This window comes from Aethalodelphis obliquidens, unplaced genomic scaffold, assembly GCF_003676395.1.
Source record: "Aethalodelphis obliquidens isolate GAN/ISIS:26980383/991018 unplaced genomic scaffold, ASM367639v1 scaffold4, whole genome shotgun sequence".
NCBI classification, from domain to species: domain Eukaryota; kingdom Metazoa; phylum Chordata; class Mammalia; order Artiodactyla; family Delphinidae; genus Aethalodelphis; species Aethalodelphis obliquidens.
This window is the reverse complement of record NW_020837948.1, coordinates 76,437,115-76,461,858: the sequence shown is the minus strand read 5'-3', so window position 1 is coordinate 76,461,858 and position 24,744 is coordinate 76,437,115. Positions and strand designations below refer to the sequence as shown.

At 38.2% G+C, this 24,744-nt stretch overlaps 1 protein-coding gene and 1 non-coding gene across 3 annotated transcripts in view; one reads left to right on the top strand and one right to left on the bottom strand.

Moving 5' to 3' along the window:
* The first annotated feature begins 3,481 nt into the window (after positions 1–3,481).
* Positions 3,482–24,744, top strand: part of NDUFS4 (NADH:ubiquinone oxidoreductase subunit S4) — a 116,263-nt gene continuing 95,000 nt past the window's right edge. For both annotated transcript variants that reach the window (XM_027101129.1, XM_027101128.1), the window contains exon 1: positions 3,482–3,614. In XM_027101129.1, coding sequence (XP_026956930.1) covers positions 3,517–3,614 — 98 coding nt within the window. In that variant the 5' untranslated portion in view covers positions 3,482–3,516. The remainder of the gene's footprint in view (positions 3,615–24,744) is intronic.
* TRNAG-CCC (transfer RNA glycine (anticodon CCC)) lies at positions 19,254–19,326 on the bottom strand. Its single transcript has one exon. It is a non-coding gene; the product is annotated as a tRNA-Gly (tRNA).

Sequence of the window (24,744 nt, the reverse complement as noted above, 5' to 3'; positions counted from 1 at the left end):
CTAGAAGCAGGACTATATTAAGTTGTCCTTATGAACATTCGGACGGATTGTAAGTTTCTCCTTAAAAAAGAAAACATATTTATAAAATTTTAATCTAAAATCAAAGCCACCTTGGCCTTAAAATCCCCCCAAATAGAGAACCCAGAAATAGCCACACATAAGCTTGGCCAACTGATTTTTTGACAAAGGTACAAAAGCAATTCGATGAGAGAACACTCTTTTCAACATACATTGCTGAAACAATTCGATATCCACAGGTAAAAAACTGAACTTTGACCTACAATTCACACCTTATTAACTAAAAACTTAACTCAAAAACGAACTCAGAGAGGATCATAGACTTAAATATGAGAGGTGAAGCTAAAAAACCTTTAGAAGAAAACATAGGAGACAATCTTCAGGACCTAGGGTTGGTGAACAGTACCTAGACAAGACACCAAAAGCACAAGCCAATACAAAAGAACAAGAAACAACGTGTTGGCATGGGTACGAAGAAAAGGGAATCTTTGTGCACTGCTGGTGGGAGTGTAAATTAGAAAGCCACGGAAAACAGCATGGAGGTTCCTCAAGAAACTAAAAATAGAACTACCATATGATCCAGCAATTCAACTTCTGGGTATTTATCCAAAGAAAATGTTAATTTGAAAAGATACATGCACCCCATGTTCACTGCAGCAAGATTTACAATAAGCAAGACATGAAACCAACCTATGTGGCCATCCATAGATGAATGGATAAAGAAGATGTGGTCCATATATACACAGTGGAATATTACTCAGCCATAAACAATAATGAAATCTTGCCATTTGCAATAACATGGATGGACCTGGAGGGTATTATGCTAAGTGAAATAAGTCAGACGGAGAAAAACAAATACTATGTGATTTCACTTACATGTGTAATCTAAAATACAAAACAAATGCACAAATAAAACAAAACAAAAACAGACTCATAGATACAGAGAACAAACTGGTGCTTGCCAAAAGGGAGTGGGGAGGGGGAACAGACAAAATAGGTGAAGGGGATGATTAAGAGGTACAAACTTCCAGCTATAAAATAACTAAGTCAGGATATAATGTACACATAGGGAATTTGGTCAATAATATTCTAACAACTTTGTACAGTGACAGATGTTAAGAGGTCTTCTTGCTATAATCATTTCATAACGTACAAAAGTATCAAATTACTGTTACACACTTGAAACTAACATAATATTATATGTTAATTATAATGCAACAAAAATAAGTAAAACATGGAAGCAAAAGAAAGCATAATCCGTAAGTTTAAAAATGACTAAACTGGACTCATCAACATTAAAAACATTTACTTAGCAACACACCCTGTAAAGAGGATGAAAAGACAAGCTACAGATAGGAAAAAATATTTGTGGACCACATATCTGATAAAAGACTCATATCTGGAATATATAAAGACAAAATGTAACAGTAAAAAACAATGCAACTAGAAAATGGGCAAAATGAGATATTTAACTGAATAGAATATTCATAAAGGCAAATAAGCACATGAAAAGATATTCAACATCATTAGCCATTAGAGGAATACAAATTAAGACCATGATGACATATCACTACACACCTATTATTTATGTTAGGTGAACTGAAATTAAAAATAGTGACAATACCAAATGCCGGCAGGGATACGGAGAAACTGGATCTCATACATTGCTGGTGGGGATGAAAACTGGTATAGCTTTTCTGGAAAATAGTTTAACAGTTTTCTTAAAAAACTAAATATACATTGCACTTTTGAGCATTTATCCCAGAGAAATGAAAATTTATGTCCACACAAAAACCTGTACATGATTGCTCATAGCAGTTTTATTTGTAATAGCCCCAAATGGGAAACAACCAAAATATTCTGCAACAGGTGGATGGTTAAACAAATTGTGGTAGTCCAGATATATATACTATTAGTTTTGTTTTTTGGCAGCATCTGGACTAATACACCATGGAACACTACTCAGCAATAAAAAGGGATGAACTATTGTTAAATGCAATAACTTGGATGGATCTCAATGGCATTATGCTGAGTGAAAGAAGCCAATTTCAAAAAGTCATATACTGCAAGATTCTATTATATAACATTCTTGAAATACAAAATTATAAAAGTGGAAACAGTAGTGGTGGCCAGGGATTGGGAGGTAGGTACTACTGTGAAAGAGTAGCACCAGGGAAAATTTTTGTGGTGATGGAATAGGTCTGTATCTCGATTGTGTTCGTGGTTTCACGAATTGACACATGTGATAGAATGACATAGGACCATATAAACACTTTATATATCAGTGTCGGTTTCCTAGCTTAGATACTGTACAGCAATTATATAAGATGTAATCAATGGGGGAAACTGGGTGAAAGGTACACAAGATCTCTCTGTACTGTTTTTGCAACTTCCTGTGAAATCTATTTCAAAATTAAAAGTTTAAAAGAAAATTCCCTCTGAGACATCTCTTCTTTCATCTTTCTGTGCATTTCCTCTTTTCCTGGACATGGCCTTCTCTCTCTTTGGTGCTAGGTGCTATGGTGCTCAATCTCTTTCTTTTCCCCTTTTCCCTATGTATTGAGTTTTCTTTTAATTGGCCTTAATGCAAAACCAAGGCATTCCCCATCCTCCTGTTAATCCTATTCTTTTAATAAAGGTTATGTTTTAACTTGCTTAATTTTAAAAGCAGCAACGTTCTAACTCTTTAAAAAAAAAAATCTTTTAAATAACAAACCCCACAAAGTAGTCTGCTTTTCATTTTATAATCCACAGTTAATCATTGTTCTTAAGGTCAGTAGCCCACAATACAAACATGTTTCCAACAATCGCCTCAGAAGATAATTTTTGTTTTCTATGTCTGGTATCTATGGATTATGATCACACATTCAGGATTTACTGGGAAAAGAGTGATATAAAATATTATGTTCCGTTAGTCATATAAATACACACGTCAAAAAATAATCCTTTGCCAGGCCATGTGTCTAGATTTTTCATTTGGAAAATATGATCATTATAACTATCAACTACAGAACACCAAACTGAATACAGCCCTTTCCTGAGGTCTTGCAAACTTAATCTGGCAACACTTTGGAAAAGTACTACTTAAGGTTCTCAAGAACCCAACGAGCCCTCTGGCTCTTCCAGTGGGCTCAGCCCTAAATATTGAGTCCTTTGAAAAAATTATGAGTTGCAGGTGTTTAAACTTTCAAGTGTTTTCTTTTGGTCTCTTCATTAACTGCTAAGTAACCAGCCCTTAACAACAAAAAAGGATTTTACTCTATGAGGACGATCTTTACACTTAATGCGCTTCTGCATTTTTCTTCCGTCCACTTTCCTTCTTATCTCTTATCAACCAAACGTTTCACCTCTTTTCTAAACTCCATTATTTAACAAAACACCAAACAAGGATAAAATTAACCCTAAAAACCCACTCCATTGCATTGCGGTTCCATTGGCTTGAAAACGAAGGAAGTTTGTCCCTTGCGGTGATCCGTCCTAGTGTTTGCCTGCAGCAAGATGGCGGCGGTCTCAATGTCAGTGGCGCTGAGGCAAGCGTTGCGGGGGAGAAGGGCAGCGGCTGTAGCTGCCGTTTCCGTTTCCAAGGTTCCTACCAGGTAACAGCATTGTGAGGCTTCTTCAAGCTTCTCGGGTCTCTCCACTTTTGGGGAGGTCTCTGCTGCTGGGTCCCGGAGAAGGCCTTGGGAAAACGTCCTCTGCTGACCCTTTCCACGGGAGAGGGCGGGCGGATTTGGGACTAGCTGCGACCTGGGGAAGCTTGGCCAGGCCAGCGGGGGCGTGAATGCGGGGAGGGGGGAGGAGTACCTCTGGTTTCTTGGAAACTTGGACTGCTGCTGTGAGGGGTCTGCGGAGTAGGGCTGTCTCCGGAGCTAAGAGCCGAACCCCCAGAGAGAGAGGGGGCGGAGTCTCACTCATTTTTCTCCCCACTTTCCGCACCCCTCCATTTTTTTACCTGTTTGCCCATCACTCCAGTCTTTACTGGAGGGTTAAATCACTCCCTCCCCTTCCACGGCTTTAGGTGATATTGATTGGGTTTCTGCACTGAAAGATTGTTTTATTTATCAGGCTGCTTGGGAGGAAAACTTGGTTGGAATTCAACGTTAGTAAAAATATCACTGCTAGTAGTAATGGAAAGTAATTTTTAAAGGACTGGTGGTAATGCCGGGAGTTTTCCCATCCAGAATTTTATTAAAGCCTCACAGTGATACAGTAATTCAGAGATTGTTGTCGTTCATTGTTTTGCCTTGAAGCATTTTTGTGATGGTGATTTCTTTTTCGACTTCGTTACTTAACCCTCCATTTCCCTATTTTTCTGAATTTTCCTGACTTTATTATAGTACTAACACAACAGCATGCGCGCGCCGACGCGCGCACACACAAATTCTAGCATTTTTGTCTGCGAAGAGTTATTTTGTTTCATTGCTATTTTCACAGCTTGTTAGTATAAATACTAACCAGGGCTTATGTTCAGTATCTTCTACATGAGTGCTTAGAACAGCGATGGAAAGACTGGATGGACAGATATGAAGGGGTGGGAGGAATGGGAGTGGTTAAAAATTGAAAAGAGGGTCTAGTGAAACGCTAATTAGTTTAGTGTTATATTAAACATAAAGGGAATACAGAGAGTTAGAACTAGAGTTAATTAGAAAGGATTTTTGGAGGTAAGTTTTATTAAGGTTTTAAATAGTGGATGATGGATGGGAAAGATGATGTCAGTGGCTTATGAAAAGTCTTGAAGGCAGTAATAGAGCGATGTATACATAATATAGTGTCATTGAAAAATAAGAATTGTAAGATTGGGGAAAGGTAAGTTTGTACAACAGTTAACTGTTCTACACATGAGTATTTCTCTAAGGTAAGATGCTCCACTGGTTGACTTAGGTCTAGAATAGAGGTGACCAAGGTTAGTTCTTATTCTTCTAGATATTATGGGCATTAATTTTGCATTCCCTAGAAGTTCATGGTATTCCTAGAACTGAGAACAAATTTGAAGGGTCCCTGGCTAATCAAAACATGGATGTATGTCTAAGTCACAGCCATTTTGTTAGCAATTTATAGTTGTCGAAGTTAAGATACTAGATTTTGGAAACTTTGCTAATTAGTACTACTTATCCACATTTAAAGAGTTTCTGCTTGCAAATGTGTTAAAAGAGATTTGAAAATAAAATTTTAAATCATGTAAGATGACCTTTGTTTCAGACTTTAAAAAACTTAAAAACCAAGGAAAACAAATTTTAAGCTCAAGTGAAATGATACATTTATTTGCTTTCTTTACCACCTTTTTTACCCGAGGAGCTTATGTTGTTCACTTCACCTTGAGAGAAATTTATGGCACTTCTCTCTTAGATATTATTTGCTTTTCGGCCTTAAGCACTCTCTTCACATTATGTTTTGAGAGGAATGAGGATCTGAAAAGGTAGAGCGTGGAAAGAGAACCAATTAATGGGGACATCTGCATCTAAAATTCATTTTATTGCTTCGAAAATATTTGCAAATGATGTGACATTTCAGATCACTTCAGTGAAATGAGGGGGGATAGAATCAGTAAGGCCCTCGATAAAGAAGGGAGTAGTGAACAAATATAAATACTGAAGAAAAGGAACTATCAGCAGAAGGAAAGAAGCAGTTAACTGCTACATTAACTTTTATGAATTTAACTTTAGTATATCTGTAAAAACCCAAAGAGCAAACCAGAAAAACCCAACAATGTGTACACATAAGGAAGAGGAAAAATTGTTTAAACAGTGTAGTTGATTCAGCTGATCTAGTTGCTGAGATCCTGCTTTAGAGTGAGTCTGTTTCCACATGCTTCTTACTTGCCTGGGCTGAAGAGAGGGGGGACAACCCCGGATATATGGTCTACATTTATTCTTACTTTCCCTGACTTTCCTAAGGGATTGTCCAGGGTAAGTTTAACTATTTAGGATATTAATCTAAAATCAGATAAAATGGCACTCTATTTCAAAATAGCAATACTTGGGACTCAGGCCATTTGATACAGTGTTTTTGTTTTTGTTTTCTTTAACCTATTCATGCATACTTATCTCACCTAGCCCTGTTCTATCACTTCTCAATTGGACTGAGTCTTGTGTTTACCTCAAATATAGCTCCTTAGGGTCTTCAGAGGGTGTTAATTAATACTGGTGGGGACTGAGTGTTTGGGACCTTTTTGTGAGGCCTATTTTGTGCTCCAGTCTCTGGCTGTATTTTGTTGCTATGTTTCCTTTTTCAGCGTTAGATAAGCCAGTATGAATATGAGTCTGTAGGAACCTTCAATGAGTAAGAGGCACTAAGTTTGATAAGAGTTCTGTGTGTATTACACCTTGCTAAGAAACTGTCTCAGCCCTAATTTGAAAAACATTTAGGACATTTAAAATCAGTAGGTTAGCTTCTGCTTCAGATAAGCTGGATAAACAAATTCCTCTGAAGGGCAGCTACTTTTTGCTGTCTGGAACATATCAAAGCCAAGTTTTGTGAGCTTTCAATGTTTCTAATAGGTTTCATTGTTTTGCTTATTTTCCTCATTAAAAAATACCCATAATTAGTTGGTCTGTTTTCATCAGTAGCAGACATCTTTGTTTATTTAAATATTTTAACACTAGTAAATATTAGAATAATGTCTTGGCACATAGTAAACCTTACCTAAATAAATGCTGATTTTATTATTGGTTTGAATAGCCTGAATATTTTTCTTTTCTTTAGTCTCGATGGTGGATATCGTGGTAGATGGTATTATTATTTATAATATTAATTTCCATTCCCTGTGACAGGATTATACATCACCACCCCATTGGCCAAGTGACTTGTTTTGACCAATGAATTTTTTTTTTCAAGGGAACCATCTCCTCTACCCGCCATATTTTTAAAAAAAAAAAATTTATTTATTTATGGCTGCATCCGGTCTTAGTTGTGGCACGGGGGATCTTTCATTGCGGCGCGTGGGCTCGCTCCTCTCTAGTTGTGGTGCATGGGCTTCTCTCTAGTTGTGGTGCATGGGCTTCTCTCTGGTTGTGATGCACAGGCTCCAGAGGGCATGGGCTCTGTAGTTGTAGCGCATGGGCTCTCTAGTTGTGGCACGCGGGCTCAGTAGTTGCTGCACGTGGGATTAGTTGCCCCGTGGCATGTGGGATCTTAGTTCCGGACCAGGGATCGAACCCGTGTAATCTGCATTGGAAGGCAGATTCTTAACCACTGGATCACCAGGAAAGTCCTTTGACCAATGAAATGTTAACCAAGAATGTTATACCATGTCAAGCAGAAGCTCCAAGAGCTATCCCATGTTTTGCCATGTCATTTTTCCCTCTGCTTCCCTGGTGGGGTCTTTTCTTTCAGCCTAGATCCTGGAATAAAGATAACATGGAGGAAAGCAGAAGCTGATTCTTATAGGTTATATAAAATGTAAAGTGACAGAAACAAACTTTGTTATAAGCCACAAAGTTGTTTGGATTGTTGGCTGCCTCAGCATAACAACCTATACTGACTCTTCTACACACAAGTGAGCGTGCACACACACACTTGAAAATGAGCAGGTTATTTTTTTCTTTAATAAATTTATTTATTTATTTATTTTTGGCTGTGTTGAGTTTTCGTTGCTGCGTGCGGGCTTTTCTCTGGTTGTGGCGAGTGGAGGCTACTCTTCGTTGTGGTGCACGAGCTTCTCATTGTGGTACCTTGTTGTGGAGCACAGGCTCTAGGTGCACGGGCTTCAGTAGTTGTGGCATGTGGGCTCAGTAGTTGTGGCTCATGGGCTCTAGAGCTCAGGTTCAGTAGTTGTGACGCATGGGCTTAGTTGCTCTGCGGCATGTGGGATCTTCCTGGACCAGGGGTTGAACCTGTGTCCCCTGCATTGGCAGGTGGATTCTTAACCAGTGTGCCACCAGGGAAGTCCCTAAATAGATTTTTTTTGTACTCAAGCACTTCTTTGACAAGTGTCCTGATTCCTCTTTTGTTTTCAAATTTAAAACAGAGGTGGAAATGAACTTAATTTGAGAAAGGGTACTCACAGAGCATGAGAGCTCTTTAGGAATAATAGTAACTAAATGTGATTATTAGACTTGCTGTGTGCAAGCTACTTTACATGAAGTTTTTAAAAGTTGATAATACATGGGACTTAATGAAGAAAGATGGGGCAAATTGATTCCTGTATAATACATTTTAGAGGTGTCTGGGTATGGGGTGAATGCAGAATAAGACCATTTCAAATGGAAAAGCTTCTAAAATATACCCTTTGGTGAACATTGAGAATCATTTTTATGATGTTTATTCTGAGTACAAATTAATAATGGCAGCTAACATTTATTTCTCACTGTGTATTAGCCACTGTGCCAAGGACGTTACCTTTGTTATCCCATTTCTTACAGTAATCCTACAACTCACATGTTTTTATTCTCATTTTTCAGACAAAGAAACAGATTTTAAGTTTACATTACTAGGAAATGGTCTGACTTAGCAATTTAAAGGAATATGTTGACTTTTGCAGAGAGAAATATTATGTCTGGTAATAGTAAATTAAAATCTCAGTGTCTTCTCTGTTTTCTTTTTAGCAAGGTATATATATATATATTTTATTTTGTGTTGCAGTATAGTTGTTTAACAATGTTCTATTAGTTTCAGGTGTATAGCAAAGTGATTCAGTTATACATATACATATATCTATTCTTTTTCAAATTCTTTTCCCATTTAGGTTATTACAGAATATTGGGCAGAGTTCCCTGTGCTATACAGTAGGTCCTTGTTGGTTATCTATTTAAATATAGCAGTGTGTACATGTCAGTCCCAAAATCCCAGTCTGTCCCTCCCCTCAAGGTGTATCCTGTATTTAAAAGACTATCTGATGCTCTTTACTTTCATTCCATTGTTCCTTTTATACAGCTAGAGTCTCCAATTGAGGAATTAGGGGATTTTGTGGTTATTTTTGTGGTAAGGATTTTTTCCCCTAAATTTTGTAATTATTTTTGATGAGAGACTTTGTATAGGTAACTTGATTATTATACTTTCTTACACTCTTAAACAAAATACATGTAAGGTATGAATTAAACAAGGTATACTGAACATATTTTTCTTTTTCTTCACTCTAGTGATCATTAGGAAATAGAGTTACCGTATTCTGCTGCCTTTAAAAACTATCAAGTGTCTGCTGTGCTTTCTGAGTTCTTGTGTCTACTTTTTTTTTTTTTTTTTTTTTTGTGGTGTGCGGGCCTCTCACTGCCGTGGCCCCTGCCGCTGCGGAGCACAGGCTCCAGACGCTCAGGCCCAGCGGCCACGGCCCACGGGCCCAGCCGCTCCGCGGCACGCGGAATCCTCCCGGACCGGGGCACGAACCCGCGCCCCCATATCGGCAGGCGGACTCCCAACCACTGCGCCACCAGGGAGTCCCATGTCTACTTTTTAATAGTGTTTTTGTATCCTTCCTTGACTGGTCTGCTCCCCTTTAGCAGTTCCACTGCCACTTTTCGTTTATCATGGATTTGAATACCAAGCAAGTAAAACCTGGTAGAATTTTGTGTAAAATGAAGTAGGCTTAATAAAGCTTTGATAATGGCTGAAATTTACTTTGTTGTGATTAAAGCCTTGAACTTTTTTTTTTTTTTTTTTTTTTTTCCTGTACACGGGCCTCTCACTGTTGTGGCCTGTCCCGCTGCGGAGCACAGGTTCCGGACGTGCAGGCTCAGTGGCCATGGCTCACGGTCCCAGCCGCTCCGTGGCATGTGGGATCCTCCCGGACCAGGGCACGAACCCGTGTCCCCTGCATCAGCAGGTGGAGTCTCAACCACTGCGCCACCAGGGAAGCCCAAAGCCTTGAACTTTTTAAAGGTTGACAGATAATACATATAATACATGAGCTCTTATTATAACTTTTCTTTTTTTCAGTTTGCAGTATCCAGAGACCCTGATGGTACCTTTGCAGTGATCAGATTCTTCATAACAACTTTCATCTAAATATTTGGATATTTTAGCAAACTATTCTAATAAGACTTTTGTCCTTTAAGTAATGGCATGAGAACAATTCAGAATTTCTGTTTCAAATTTTCTTTCTGTTACTGAGTATTTTGGTAGGTGTATACAACCTTAGGTTCTTTAGAACTAGTTAGTTGCTCAAATGTGACCTTTCCTTCTTGTCTTTACTCACTAGACTTTAATTTTTCCTCTATAGGATCATGCTCCAGTTCAGTTGTTTTTAAAACCTTGCTGTGCATCAAAATCACTTGCTGTGTGCATAAATAATTCAGATGCCTTGGTCCCAGTATATATTGGTTCAGTAAATTTAGGTTGAGATCTAGCTCTATAGTGATTCTGAAGGGAAGCTAGGGCTGAAAACTACTGTTTTTGGTTTTTTTTGTTTAATAGTTTCCATGCTATGTCTTGAAGGACTTCAAAATGCATTTTGCCTTAGGCGGAGGAGATTTCCAGAAACAAATGCTTCTATTTTTGCATGTTTTCCTAATCTAAGTTTTGTTTTTCACCCATGTATTGTATAGAGGCTTTTTCTTGGAGAAACTTTCCTTTGAGGCAAAGCAGGCATTTTGATAATTTTGGAGAAAGCAGGCCATGTTACTCACTCTCCAGAGACTCTTGTTCTTCCTTTTGGAAGGGCTCAGGTTTAATATAGCGCAGCTGTTGAACTCTGCCCTTCAGAGTTTTAAGAAGAAAGTGTTTTATCCTTTAAAATGGAAATGCCTTTTTTAGGGAGGTGGTCTTTGGCTGGATATAGTTCTCTAAGAAAGCTTTTCTAGAGTTCTTTTGTTTCAGTGATTTCTTAGAATTGTTTCAGATGTTGAGAGCACTGTCTCTGAGAGTAAAGATCTGGCTGCTTTTCTAATGTGTTTTGCTGTATCCTTAACAAAGCTAGATGAAGAGTTTATTTCTTTGTGTTTTCTAGGACTTAAAAATATGTTCTTTTCTTTATTCAGCCACTCCATACATAAGTAAATGGTCCTTGAATAGGGTTTACTAGACGAAAGATCCTGTTCTAGATGACTGTTCAGCAAGCCATATGCTTCTCCTAAAAATGTCAGTCTGTCTTGATGAGCTTTAAAGTGAATACAGATGTTTTGGCTCTTTTGAGGACTACCACCCTTTGTGTGGAAAGAGTACTTATTTTTCAAGAAATTTCTTCAATATACTTATAGAAGTTTGCATGAAATTTATATTTATAACTTTTGTCTTTTAAGTCTAATGAAATTAGATTTAATTAGACATTAGTAATTTGAATTTAATTGTAATATCCTTAATACAAATGAGATTTGGAGAAATAAACTGGGTCTTAACAAGCCTTTTGTTAAGATTTTGAATTTATTTGGTCTTTTTAAAAATTTGGAACTAAGAGTGCTATTTAATATTTTTATGCAATGAAAGGTGATATTTTGGCAGGAAGGGATACCTTTTTAGATGTTTGGTGTCTTCTACTTTGGTAGGTTAACTGTAGAAGTTATAGTTCATATAATGTTTGAGGTGGAAGAAAACTCTTGGATCATCCTGTCTGACCCTTTGTTTAATGCAAGAATCTTCAGAACTTCCTGCTTCTTGATCATCTAGCAGTTGAGGAATATATGGTGAATTACTGGTGGCCCTAGAAAACCCTCTATATTTTTAGGCTCACTGGTAAATGAAGTTTCTCTTTAATATTATATGGAAAAATTCTAACTCTCGTGCACATGTCAGCTCTTCAGATAATTGAAGACATTTGTCATCGGTCATTCTCCTTCTGAGTCTGTGCTCCAGGCTTAGCATGTCTAGTTTATTTACCCCTAATTAATGACCAGATTTATTACCTCTTGGTACTCCTTAGGATGAATTTCATTTTTTTAGTATCTTTCTTTGAACTGTATACTGTATTTTAAACTAAATGAGATGATCAGAAGTGGTAGTCTAGTGAATTTAAACCAAATTAAAGAAAAGCTATTGACTCTCAATATTGACTGTTGACTCTCAATATTGACTATTGACTCTCAATTGGATTTAACATTTTTTAATTTTTAAAATTATAAAGAAAAATCCACTATTTTCCTTTTGGTGAACAGTTTTTAGAATTTTAACAAACATATGGATTTGTGTAACCATCTCAATAATCAGTGTACAGAATACCAAAGGACTTCACCCCAAAGAGTCCCTCCTTACCCCTGTAATCTCTGGCAACAAATAATCTTTTCTTCATCTCCATAGTTTTGTAATTTTGAGACTGTAATATAAATGGAGCCATATGGTATACAACCTTGTGAAGATTGGTTTCTTTCACTTAGCAAAATGCCTTTGAGATTCTTCTAAGTTGCATGTATCAGTAGTTCATTCTCTTTATTGCTAAATCATATTCCATTGTTTGGATATACCACAGTTTATTTATCCATTTACCCCTTGAAGAACATTTCAATTTTTTCCAGTTTTTTTTTTTTTAATTAATTAATTAGTTTTGGTTGGGTTGGGTCGGTTGCTGTGTGCGGGCTTTCTCTAGTTGCGGTGAGCAGGGGCTACTCTTCTTTGCGGTGCATGGGTCCCTCATTGTGGTGGCTTCTCCCGTTTTGGAGCACGGGCTCTAGGTGCGCGGGCTCTAGGTGCGCGGGCTCTAGGTGCGCGGGCTCTAGAGTGCATACTCAGTAGTTGTTGCTCATGGGCTTAGTTGCTCTGTGGCATGTGGGATCTTCCTGGACCAGGGCTCGAACTTGTGTCCCCTGCATTGGCAGGTGGGTTCTTAACCACTGCGCCACCAGGGAAGCCCTTTTTCCAGTTTTTGACCGTGGTAAATAGAGCCACTTTAAACATCTGTGTACAGGATTTTATGTAAACATGATTTCATTTCTCTAGAGTAGATACCCAGGAGGAAGATTTCTGGGCCGTAGGTAATATACTTCAACTTTATAAGGTACTGCAAAACTATTTTTCAGAGTAGTCATACCATTTTGCTTTTCCAGCAGCAATGTTTGGAAATTTAGTTGCTCTGCCTCCTTATTAACATTGGTAATGTCAGTATTTTTAAATTTAGCCATTTTAATTGGTGTCTAATAATAATTCATTGTGTTTTTTATAACAACTTTATTGAGATATAATTACCATATAATTCATTCATATAAAATGTATGATTTGATGGTTTTTAGTATATTCACAGAGTTGTGCAACCATTCAAAGTCAATTTTAGAACATTTCCATCACTCCAAGAAAAAATCCTGTGCTCATTAGCTGTCACTCCCTGTTTCTCCCTTCCCCTAGCCCTAGGCAACCACCAATCTGCTTTCTGTCTTTTAGGTTTGCCTACTCTGGACATTTCGTACAAAGAGAATCATATGTGATCTTTTGTGACTGGCTTCTCTTAATGTTTTCAAGGTTTAACCAAGTTGTAGCATGTATCAATACTTGATTCCTTTTTATTGATGAATAATGTTCTGTTGAATGGACATATCACACTTTATCCACAAGTTGATGGACAGTGGGTCTGTTTTCACCTTTTGGCTAGTATGAATAACATTCTGTGAACATTTGTGTACAAGTTTTTGTGTGACACAGGGTTTCACTCTTTTGGGTATATACGGAGGAGTTGATTTGCTGGACAATATGATAACTCTGTGTTTAGCCCTCTGAGTAACTGCCAGACTCTTTCCAAAGTGTCTGCACCACTTTACATTCCCACCAGCAGTGAATGAGGGTTCCATTGGCTTCACAATCTTGCCAACACTCGTTATTACCATCTTTATTATAACCATCCTAGTGAGTATGAAGTGGTATCTGGTGGTTTTGATTTGCATTTCCATCATGGATAACTCATGTGGTTTTAATATGTATTTCTCTAATGGCTAATAATATTGAGGTGAAGTGTTTGTTATGTCTTTTGCCAGTTTTTTAAGTTGGGTTGTTTATTTTCTTATTGTTGAGCTTTGAGAGTTCTTAAAATATTCTGGATATAAGACCTTTGTTAGATATATAGTTTGCAAATATTTTCTCCCCATCTGTAGCTTTTCTTTTCATTCTTTTAACAGTATCTTTCAGAGAGTAAAAGTTTTTAATATTGATAAAGTTCACGAGTTTTTTTCTCTTATGGATTGTACTTTTGTTGTCATATCAGAGAACTCTTTGCCTAACCCCAGGACATGAAGATATTTTTCCTCTATTTTCTTATTAAAGTTTTGAAATCTTTTTATTCAGATCTATGATCCATATTGAGTGAATTTTTATATAAAGTGTGAGATTTAAGTTGAGCTTAATTTTTTTTTGCAAATGGACGTATATTTGTTCCAACCCCATTTATTGTAAAGACTATTCTTTTACCACTGAATTGCTTTTGGACCTTTGTCAGTAATCAGTTGACTCTCTCTCTCTCTCTCTCTCTCTATATATATATGTTTTTTTTTCTTTTGTGGTACGTGGGCCTCTCACTGTTGTGGCCTCTCCCGTTGCGGAGCACAGGCTCCGGACGCACAGGCTCAGCGGCCATGGCTCACGGGCCCAGCCGCTTCGCGGCATGTGGGATCTTCCCGGACCGGGGCACAAACCCGTGTCCCCTGCATCGGCAGGCAGACTCCCAACCACTGCGCCACCAGGGAAGCCCAATCAGTTGATTGTATTTGTCTGGGTCTGTTCCATTTACCTAAATCCATTTGCCAATACCACATAGCCTTGATTACTATAGCTTTATAGTTAATGTAATTGAGGAGTTGTGATTTTTCCAATTTCATACTTGTTTTTCAAAATTTTTTTAGCTATTCTAGTTCCTTTGCCTTTTTGTCTAAATTTTAGAATCATTTTTATCCATATCTCTGAAAAATCCACCTGAGGTTTTGACTGGTGTTGTTTTAGATCTATAGATTAATTTGAGGAGAGTTGTCATTTTTACTATGCTGAACCTTCCAGTCCATATATATGGACGTCTCTTCATTTATTTATTGATTTCTTTCATCAGTGTTTCATAGTTTTGAATCTGCAGATCCTGTATGTTCTGTTAGATTTATGCCTACATATCTCAATTTGGGGGAGCTGTGGTAAATAGCCTTGTTTTTAAAATTTCAGTTTGTAATTGTACATTGCCATATATAGAAATAGGACTGATTTTTGTGTGTTTGACTTTGCAGGCAACCTTGCTATATTCATTTGTTAGTTCTTTATGTATTTTGTAGATTCTTGGGGATTTTTTAAGTAGGTAATCATGTAGTATGTGAATAGGGACAGTTTATTTATTCTGTCCAATCTCTATAACTTTGTTTCTTTTTGGTTTCCAGAAGTGTTAAACAAGGGTGGTGACAGTAGACATTCTTGCCATTTACTGATCTTAAGGGAAAGCTTTCAGTTTTTCACCGTTAAATATAATGTTAGCTAAAGATTTTTTTGGTAGAAATGCCTTTTATCAGATTGAGGAAGTTTCTACTCCTAGATTGCTAATAGGTTTTAATCATGAATGGATGTTATATTTTATCTAATGCCTTTCTGTATCAGTTGATATATTATTATGGTTTTTCTTCTTTATCCTGTCAGTATGTTGAATTATGTTGATTTTTCAAATAACTGAAGCAGCCTTGCATTCTCAGGATAAATCCCACTTGGTTGTGTTATTTAATTCTTTTTATATACTTCTGTGTCTGATTTGCTAATACTTTGTTGAGGATTTTTACATCTATATTTATGAAGGATATTGGTTGTAGTTTTCTTTTTTTGTTCTATTTTTGTTTTGATATCGGTATAATACTGGACTCAAAATGAGCTAGGAAGGACGACTTCATCTTCTGTTTTCTTTTGAATTGCTTTAGTTCCATCCCACAAATTTTGATATGTTGTATTTTATTATCTTTGGGTTCAAAATATCTTATTTCCCTCCAGACTTCCTTTTTGATACATGGATTATTTAGAAGTGTTTTAATTTCCAAGAATTTGGAGATTTTTCCTCTCATCTTTCTGTTTCTGATTTCTAGTTTAATTCCATTATGTTCTGAAGACCCGATTCCATGGGGTTTCCCTTTTTAGTTTCCGTCTAGGAACTTGTGGCTCTTGCTACCTTGTTTTGTAGTGCAGTCCTACAGTTACGTTTGCATCAGGGGCTAAGGGATGGGAGGACAGAGAGAGAAAAAAACCAAAAAAGCAGTAGGTGTTGGTCCTACCTTCTTAAAATCACAACTTCAATGAATGGAGAAGAAGGTTTCCTTCCCTCTAGTTTTTGGCTCTTGCAGGTTTCCATGTATGGAAGCCATAGGATTGCCTACCATTTGGTGCACGAGAAAACAAAGAAAAGAGAAAAAAATGGGTGGTTTCCCACTCAGACATTTCTGTTAGTTCCCCTTCTAGCTTCTTGGGACAGAATGCTTCTCCTTCAGAAGTGCTCATTTCTAGGTTTCCAGTTGCATTAAGTTCAGGCAAGGGCTACTGGAGGGAAAAAATATGGTAAACTCGTCTCTGGTTGACTGACACTTTGAATTCTGGTAATCTTCCCTGATCTGCTTGCTATTTACTTTTCAGTGTTCAAATAGCTTTTCCAAGCATCGTGTCCAGAATTTATGGTTGTATTCAGTGGGAGAGACAGGATAGAGTGTGCTTACTACATCTTACCAGGGCCAGCCAGCCTAGGATGAATTATTTAAAAGCTAAATTCTAATATTTCTTGCATTTTAGTACATCTGAATAGGTTTAAAAAATCTAAAAGGTGACCCCCCAAAAAGTTCTTCATAGAATCAGATTCTAAACCATTGATTCTCAACTGTGGTAGGAGGAAGAAACTTAGAAATGGGCCAGAGAAAGGGTTTAAAAGAAAATACATGTGCATTTGGTTGAAAATTACGACATTTAATAGAAGATGGAAATTTGTTGCCCATGTAAATGGGCAGGAAAATACATTGAGTCACTGTTTTAGACCACCAACAAATAAATCTTAATTTCTTTGAGAGGATGTAGGAGTCAGAGATTTATTTTGAGTAACTGATGGAAGTTTTGGTGACTTCCTTCTAGAGGTGTATACACTCAAATATATAAAATCAAGAGTTACATTTCCAGGGGATTCATGGATCCCAGGCTTTTGTAGCCCTTGCATAGAGAGCATTAGATCTTATACGACGTTTTGTTTATACTAGCTCTTGTGTTAGACCGTTCTCAGTTGCAAGTGACAGAAACCTAGAAACTCAAACGACTAGCATAGACAAGAAGATGGAATTGGTTTATATTGGTATTATCAAGCAATGAAAAGGGCAAGGGTACTGCTAACTGGTCCCAGGGATCAGAGCTAGAAAGCTACTAGGTTCTCTCTCTAATTTGTCTCTGCCATTTGTCAGCTACTACTTCAGCTTGTTTTTTTTGATGTGGCAGATATCATAGCTGATGGAACACAATAGTGTTCAGCTATTTAACATTGAAAAACTGAAGTTTTTTTCAGGCTTATATCTCATAGGTTTATCATGAGGGAGGGACTGAAAAACCCTTTCTTTGGTACCAAGCTTTAAAAATCTTGGGGGAGGGCTTCCCTGGTGGCGCAGTGGTTAAGAGCCCGCCTTCCAATGCAGGGGACACGGGTTCAAGCCCTAGTCCGGGAGGATCCCACATGCTGTGGAGCAGCTAAGCCCGTATGCCACAGCTACTAAGCCTGCGCTCTAGAGCCCGTGAGCCACAACTACTGACCCCGCATGCCACAACCACTGAAGCCCACACGCCTAGAGCCCGTGTGCTCCGCAACAAGAGAAGCCACCACAATGAGAAGCCTGCGCACCACAACGAAGAGTAGCCCCCCGCTTGCCACAACTAGAGAAAGTCTGCACGCAGCAACGAAGACCCAATGCAGCCAAAAATAAATAAATAAAATAATTTATAAAAAAAAATCTTGGGGGAATACTCAGTTGAGTAAGATTAAACAGACTAAGGGTTTACTGTGATATAGTCATTGTTTGTAATTGTACTTATGCTGTTGTATCGTATGCACATAGGTTATAGAAACTCTGGAAGTTGGTTGTAATGAAAGCTGGGCCCCTTGAACAAAAATTAAGAACCAAGAATATTTTATTTATTCATTTATTTTTTATTTTTTGGCTGCGTTGGGTCTTTGTTGCTGTGCGCAGGCTTTCTGTAGTTGCTGCGAGAGGGGGCTACTCTTCGTTGCTGTGCGAGGGCTTCCCATTGAGATGGCTTCTCTTGTTGCAGAGCACAAGCTCTAGGCGTGTGGGCTCTAGATAGAGCACAGGCTCAGTAGTTGTGGCGCGTGGGCTTAGTTGCTCTGCGGCATGTGGGATCTTCCCAGACCAGGGATCGAACCCTTGTCCCCTGCATTGGCAGGCGAATTCTTAACCACTGTGCTACCAGGGAAGTCCCAAGAACCAGGAATATTTTATATTGCAATATCTTTAGGGAACAAATAATGTTTGTATATATTGTATAGACTGATCTCTTACCTGTTTCTTAACTCTGGGATTTTGCTTGCTAAGTTTGCTCACTCATTCAATAAATGCTTGTAGTTCTTTTCTAGTCTCCAAGACTGCAATTCTATACTTTAATAGGATGTATGCCTTTGGAACATCTGCTTTGAGGATGAATGTGTTAGGGTAAAAGTGTTCAATCCAAGGATAGGTGATCATTTCTTAGGATCTTGTGCGTGGGCTTTGTCTTAGATTGGCATTTCCCAAAGAAGAGTATGAGACCAAGACGTGGGTATAGGTGGTTTATTTGAGAGTTGACATAGGAACTAGAAGTGAGGAGCTCTGGAGTGAGACTGGGAAGGAAGGAAAAAGGGTGATAATTGAGATTGCTGCAGTGAGCAAGCAGTGGGAGGCTCAGTTCCACTGGAATCTCCTAAGCATACAGAATGCCTTTCAGTATTATCCATTTGAAAGCTGGAAGGCTTGAACATTTATCTACTGGTTCTCATTTCCCTTTGGTTGAAGGTGTTAGCTCTTCTGTACTCTGAGCTATACTAGTGCTCCTGAAGACCCTCAGGCGTAATGAGTTCACTTCAGGTGGGATACTGGATGATGACCTGAGTCTGAGCTTCTGTAGCTGTGGCTGAAAAGAAAAATGGGTCAAAGGAATGTAATGTGAGCACCAAAGGTATCGGTTGTAGGCTTCCTTATAACTCAAGAGTCTCTGCAACCTTTTTTGGGGAGAGGGGAGTTGCTAATAAGAATTCTTTTAATTTATTTTTTTAAAGATTTTATTTTTTAACATTTTAATTAATTAATTTATTTTTGGCTATACTGGGTCTTCGTTGCAGTGCGTGGGCTTCTCTGGTTGCGGCTTGTGGGCTCAGTAGTTGTGGCGTGCAGACTTAGTTGCAGTATGTGGGATTTTAGTTCCCCGGCCAGGGATCGAACCTGGGCCCCCTGCATTGGGAGTGCAGAGTCGTAACCACTGGACCACCAGGGATTGTCCTAAGAATTCTAATATCTATAATTTATTGAACACTTAGGCACTGTGGTAATTGCTTTATGTATGTTATTTCGTTTCATGAAAGTGAATGATCTCATTTTAGATGGTCTATTGATAATTCTAGTTTAATCTATTTCTAGGGTTGTAAATAACTCATATTTATTAGAATTTGCTTTATTCACCAATATTCTGAAGGACATGACAAAGGATCAGGACACTGAGGTCTTACAACTCATTCAACTGTAAATAATAATAGAAGTTCTCTAGGGAAGAGAACAATTCCATGTTTAAAGAATTCATGATGGCATAATACTCCCGTATTGTGTACCAGTTGACCAGTGACTGTAACATCCCAGCAGACAAAGGTCAACCTACAGAGTTTTCTTTGAATTTGAGAATGTAACAGGTACTAGTGGCCAGTAACCTAGTTGATCTCATTCTCTGGGTGAGCATATATTTTCCTTTCACTGACACTGTCTAAATGATTTAATGGTAGTTATGAGAACTTTTTTCTACTGCTATCTTTTTTTTTTTTTTTTTTGCGGTACGCGGGCCTCTCAGCGCTGTGGCATCTCCCGCCACGGAGCACAGGCTCCAGACGCGCAGGCTTAGCGGCCATGGCTCACGGGCCCAGCCGCTCTGCGGCACGCGGGATCCTCCCGGACCAGGGCACGAACCCACGTCCCCTGCATCGGCAGGCGGACTCAACCACTGCGCCACCAGGGAAGCCCCTTTACTGCTATCTTTTAGGCTCTTGCTCCTGTCCCACTGTCTTCTCTGATTACCTTGGTGGTAGCCTTGTTGTCCATCTTATTAATGTGTTTCAGCATACCATGTTAGTGCATAGTTAGTAGTGGTATGGATACAATGTGCATCTGGGGTTATTTCACAAATTTCAGTTTTCTTTTCCTTTAGTTGAGACTTAAAACATTGGTATTCTGCTGCTGCTGAAGTTAATGGTTTAAGTACATCTTAGTTACTGCTTGTAAATGGCCCCTCTTTAGGGCTCAAGTTTTTATTTTGGTCCCCAATTTAATCTTTTGGTTTTGAGTTCAAACTGTTGATGTGGCCAACTCCCTTAAAATCTCTTTACTTAGTGTCCTTGACTCTAGCTTTGGGAAAAACTGCTTTCCAGAGATTTTCTTTTATCTCCCGATATTAGCCATGCTGCCAGGCTAATTCTTAGTTTCTTAGCTAATTAGCTTCTGGCTAATTCTGCCATTCTTAGCTTTTTCATACTTGAAATACTGTATTGGCGCCATCACATCAGTTAATACAGTAGTTAGGAGCACATGTTTTAGAGTCAACTACCGACGTTTGAGTGCCACCTCTGACATTTCTTGCTCTGTGTCTACTTTGTGCCTGTTTTATGTTCTGTAAATTGGACATATTAATCTGTTTCATAAAGTATATAAAGTGCTTGGGGCAGTGTGCAGCATATGCTAAGGCCTAATAAATTGTAACAACAAAATTATCATCATCATTAACATCATCATTATTATTCTTTCTTTTGTGGCTTCTTTCTTTTAGTTTTTATTCCTTTCTTTCTTCCCTACCTCTTTTCCCCCCTCCTTTCATAAATCTTACCTATATTCTAGTTCCTCTTCCTGGATTATTAGAGCATCTTAGATTTTGTCTGTTTATTTACAGTATTTTATTCACTAGTATGTAAAAGATTTATCTGCACCTGGCTTTTTCCAGATCGTGACCTCCCATGCACTCCTCAGCTCAGTGTAATCTATTTTTGTATCCACCATTCCACTGAAATAGCTTTCATCAAGGTCGACAGTGAACCTGTTGCTAAATGAATAGACTCTTCTCAGTACTTATCTTACATGACCGTTGCAATCCAAAAGGATGACTTTCTCATTCTTGAAAGATTCTTCCTTTCACTTCTATTTTGGCTTTCCTTCTCAGTTCCCTTTGAATGCCCATCACCTTTTGTCCATTCCTTGAACTGCTAGTGTTTCTCAGAGTTTGATTTATAGTTCTTTACTTTTATAAAAGTGTTTTACATTATATAATTTATATACACATGAATGTATGTAACATATATTTATGTTAGGAAGCATAATGGCAAAATGAATTGACGTGGACTCACCATTCAATTGAAGAACTACCAATACCTTTATTCTTTGCATACTCTCTGTGATAGGCTGAATGATACCCATTTGGCCTAAAATCTCCATGTCTTTTTTTTTTTTTTTTAATATTTATTTATTTAGGTTGCACTGGGTCTTAGCTGCAGCTTGCTTGGTCCTTAGTTGCAGCATATGGCCTTCTTAGTTGCAGCTTGCTGGCTCCTTAGTTGCAGCACATGGGCTCCTTAGTTGTGGCAGGTGGGCTCCTTAGTTGTGGCATGTGAACTCTTAGTTGCGGCATGCATGTGGGATCTAGTTCCCTGACAAGTGATCGAACCCAGGCCCCCGGCCTTGGGAGCGTGGGGTCTTAACCATTGTGCCACCAGGGAAGTCCCCAAAATGTCCACGTCTTAATCCCCAGAACATGTGAATATTACTATTACCTTGGATGCAAAAGTGACTTTCTAGGTATGATTAAATTGAGGCTTTTGAGATGGGAATTTATCCTATTGGGCCTGATGTAATCAAAATGGTTCATATAAGAGAGACACAGGAGGAGTCAGAGGAGAAGGAAATATCACCATGGAGGCAGAGACCAGAGTGATTTGACCACATGGTAAGGCAGCCTGTAAGAGCTGGAAAAGACAAGGAACAGATTCTCCCCTGGCACCTTCGGAAGGAACCAGCCTTGCTGATACACTGATATTAGCCCTGTGAGACTCATTTTGGACTTCTGACCTCCAAAACTGTAAGAGAGTAAATTTGTGTTGTTTTAATCCACCAACTTTGTGGTAATTTGTTACAGCAGCAATAGGAAACTAGTACACTCTTTCTGTATCTCATTATCTAATGTGACTTCAGTTACTATCTATTTATATGAAAGCTTAAATGTATATAGTTCATTGGCATCATATACACTGTTCACAGAAGAACGTCAACCCATATACATGGAAGATAAGAGTAGAAAATGTTTTAAAAGCATTTAAAAATTCAAGTTGGATCTTTCATGTTCTACTTAGTAATCATTTAGTACTCAACCAAAGAAACAGCAGTTTGTCCCAGTGCTAGAGGACTGGCTTATTAAGAGATGGTATGTGGGTCTCCACTGTGAGGTGAAAGGGCTTCCTAACGAATTTCCAAAGATAATTTTTACTGTTTGCAGTTTTTGCCTAACACACTGACTTTAGGACCTACTTTCCATCTAAGATATGACTCTGCATCTTTTTCTTGAATTCTAGACCTTTAGAACTAACCACTTGGATTTTCCACAGGCATCTTAAACACAGCATATCTGAAACAATTTGATAATGATCATCTCTTCCACCACTTCATTCATTCTCCCTCTTAGTTACTGTCACCAACACCCAGCCAGTTATCTGAGCCAGAAACCTATGTATCATTCTTGTCTCCTCCCTCTCTTAGGCCTCCTATCAATGTCGTTCAATCCTAGTATTCATTTTCCTAACTCTCATTCAATTCCATCCTTACTGCAACTGCAGTTACTATCGTCCAGCCTCCTAACTGGTCTGCTTGCCATTGGTATTAATTTGTTCTCCATGTTGCCTGGAGGATAAAGTCCAAACTTCTCAACATGCCACAGAGGCCTTCATATTCCCTGCTCACATCTTCTGTTCATTTTTTGGCATTCATTCTCTCCTCAGTTCCCTTCTGGCCCAATCTCCAGCCATATACAAATTATATTTTGGTGTTTCTGAACTACTTGCTATCCCTGTCTCCTGGCATTTGTATGCTCTCTTACTCTCTCCTATGTGATTACGGTTCTGTCTGCTTAGACTGTTTCTTCTGCTTTCCCCTCTGTTCTTTCCTTCCCTTACTCCACCTCAACACCCTTTGCCCATTTAAGGTCTATTTATCCTTCAGGTGGCACTTTAACCATCACTTTCTCTAAGGAGCACTATTTGAATTCACAAGCTTAGGTTAAATACCAATTCTGTGTGGTCTTACAGTGCCTTGTTCTTATGTCTTACCTCTTTCTAGTAATAGTTGTGCTTCATTATGATTGCCTATTTCCTTGTCTGTGTTTCCCAATAGTCTTAAGTTCTTTGAGAGAAGGAACTATTTTCTTCACCTTTTTGCTTTCACAGTATAACACAGAACTTAGATTCTCACTAAACATCTGTGGGCTCATTTGATTATGCAATAGTATAGAAAATTTAAAATATTTCATAGCAGCATCTCCTTAAGCAGGATAGCATTTTAGATTTTTGTTTTCCTTATGAAATAACTATTTGGGTTTTAAATGTAAGCATCATGGGCAATGATTTTATAGATTACTGGAAAAATGATGACTTTTTTTCATTTTATGATGTGTCCTTCTTCCTTATATTGAACAATAGTATTACATATTACAGACTTTATCTTTTTTTAATCCTTTTTTAAAAATTGAAATATAGTTACTTACAGTGTTTCAGATGTACAGCAGTGATTCAGTTATACATATATATCGATTCTTTTTCATTATATGTTATTACAAGGTAATGAATATAGTTGTCTGTGCTATACAGTAGGTCCTTGTTGTTTATCTGTTTTATATATAGTAGTATGTATCTGTTGATCCCAAATTCCTAATTTATCCCTCCCTCCCTTTCCCCTTTGGTAACCGTAAGTTTGGTTTCTATGTCTGTGAGTTTATTTCTGTTTTCTAAATAAGCTCATTTGTATCATTTTCTTAGATTCCACGTATAAGTGATGTCATATGGTATTTGTCTTTCTCTGTCTGAGTTACTCAGTATGATAATCTCTGGGTCCATCCATGTTGCTGCAAATGACATTATTTCATTCTTTTTTATGGCTGAGTAATATTCCATTGTGTATATATATGTGTGTGTGTGTGTGTGTGTGCGCGCGCGCACGCATGCCACATCTTCTTTATCCATTCATCAGTGGACTTTTAGGTTGATTCCGTGTCTTGGCTATGGTAAATAATACTGTTACGAACATTGGGGTGCATTATCTTTTGGAATTAGCGTTTTCTTCAGATATATGCCCAGGAGTGGGCTTGCTGGATCGTATGGTAACGCTATTTTCAGTTTTTTAAGCAACCTCCATATTGTTTTCCATAATGGCTGTACCAATTTACATTCCCACGAACAGTGTAGGAGTAGGAGGGTTCCTTTTTCTTCACACCCTCTCCAGCATTTATTATTTTATAGACTTTTTAATGATGGCCATTCTGACTGGTGTGAGATGATACCACATTGTAGTTTTGATTTTGCATTTCTCTAATAACTAGTGATTTTGAGCATCATTTCCTGTGCCTGTTGGCCATCTGTATGTCTTCTTTGGAGAAATGTCTATTTAGGTCTTCTGCCCA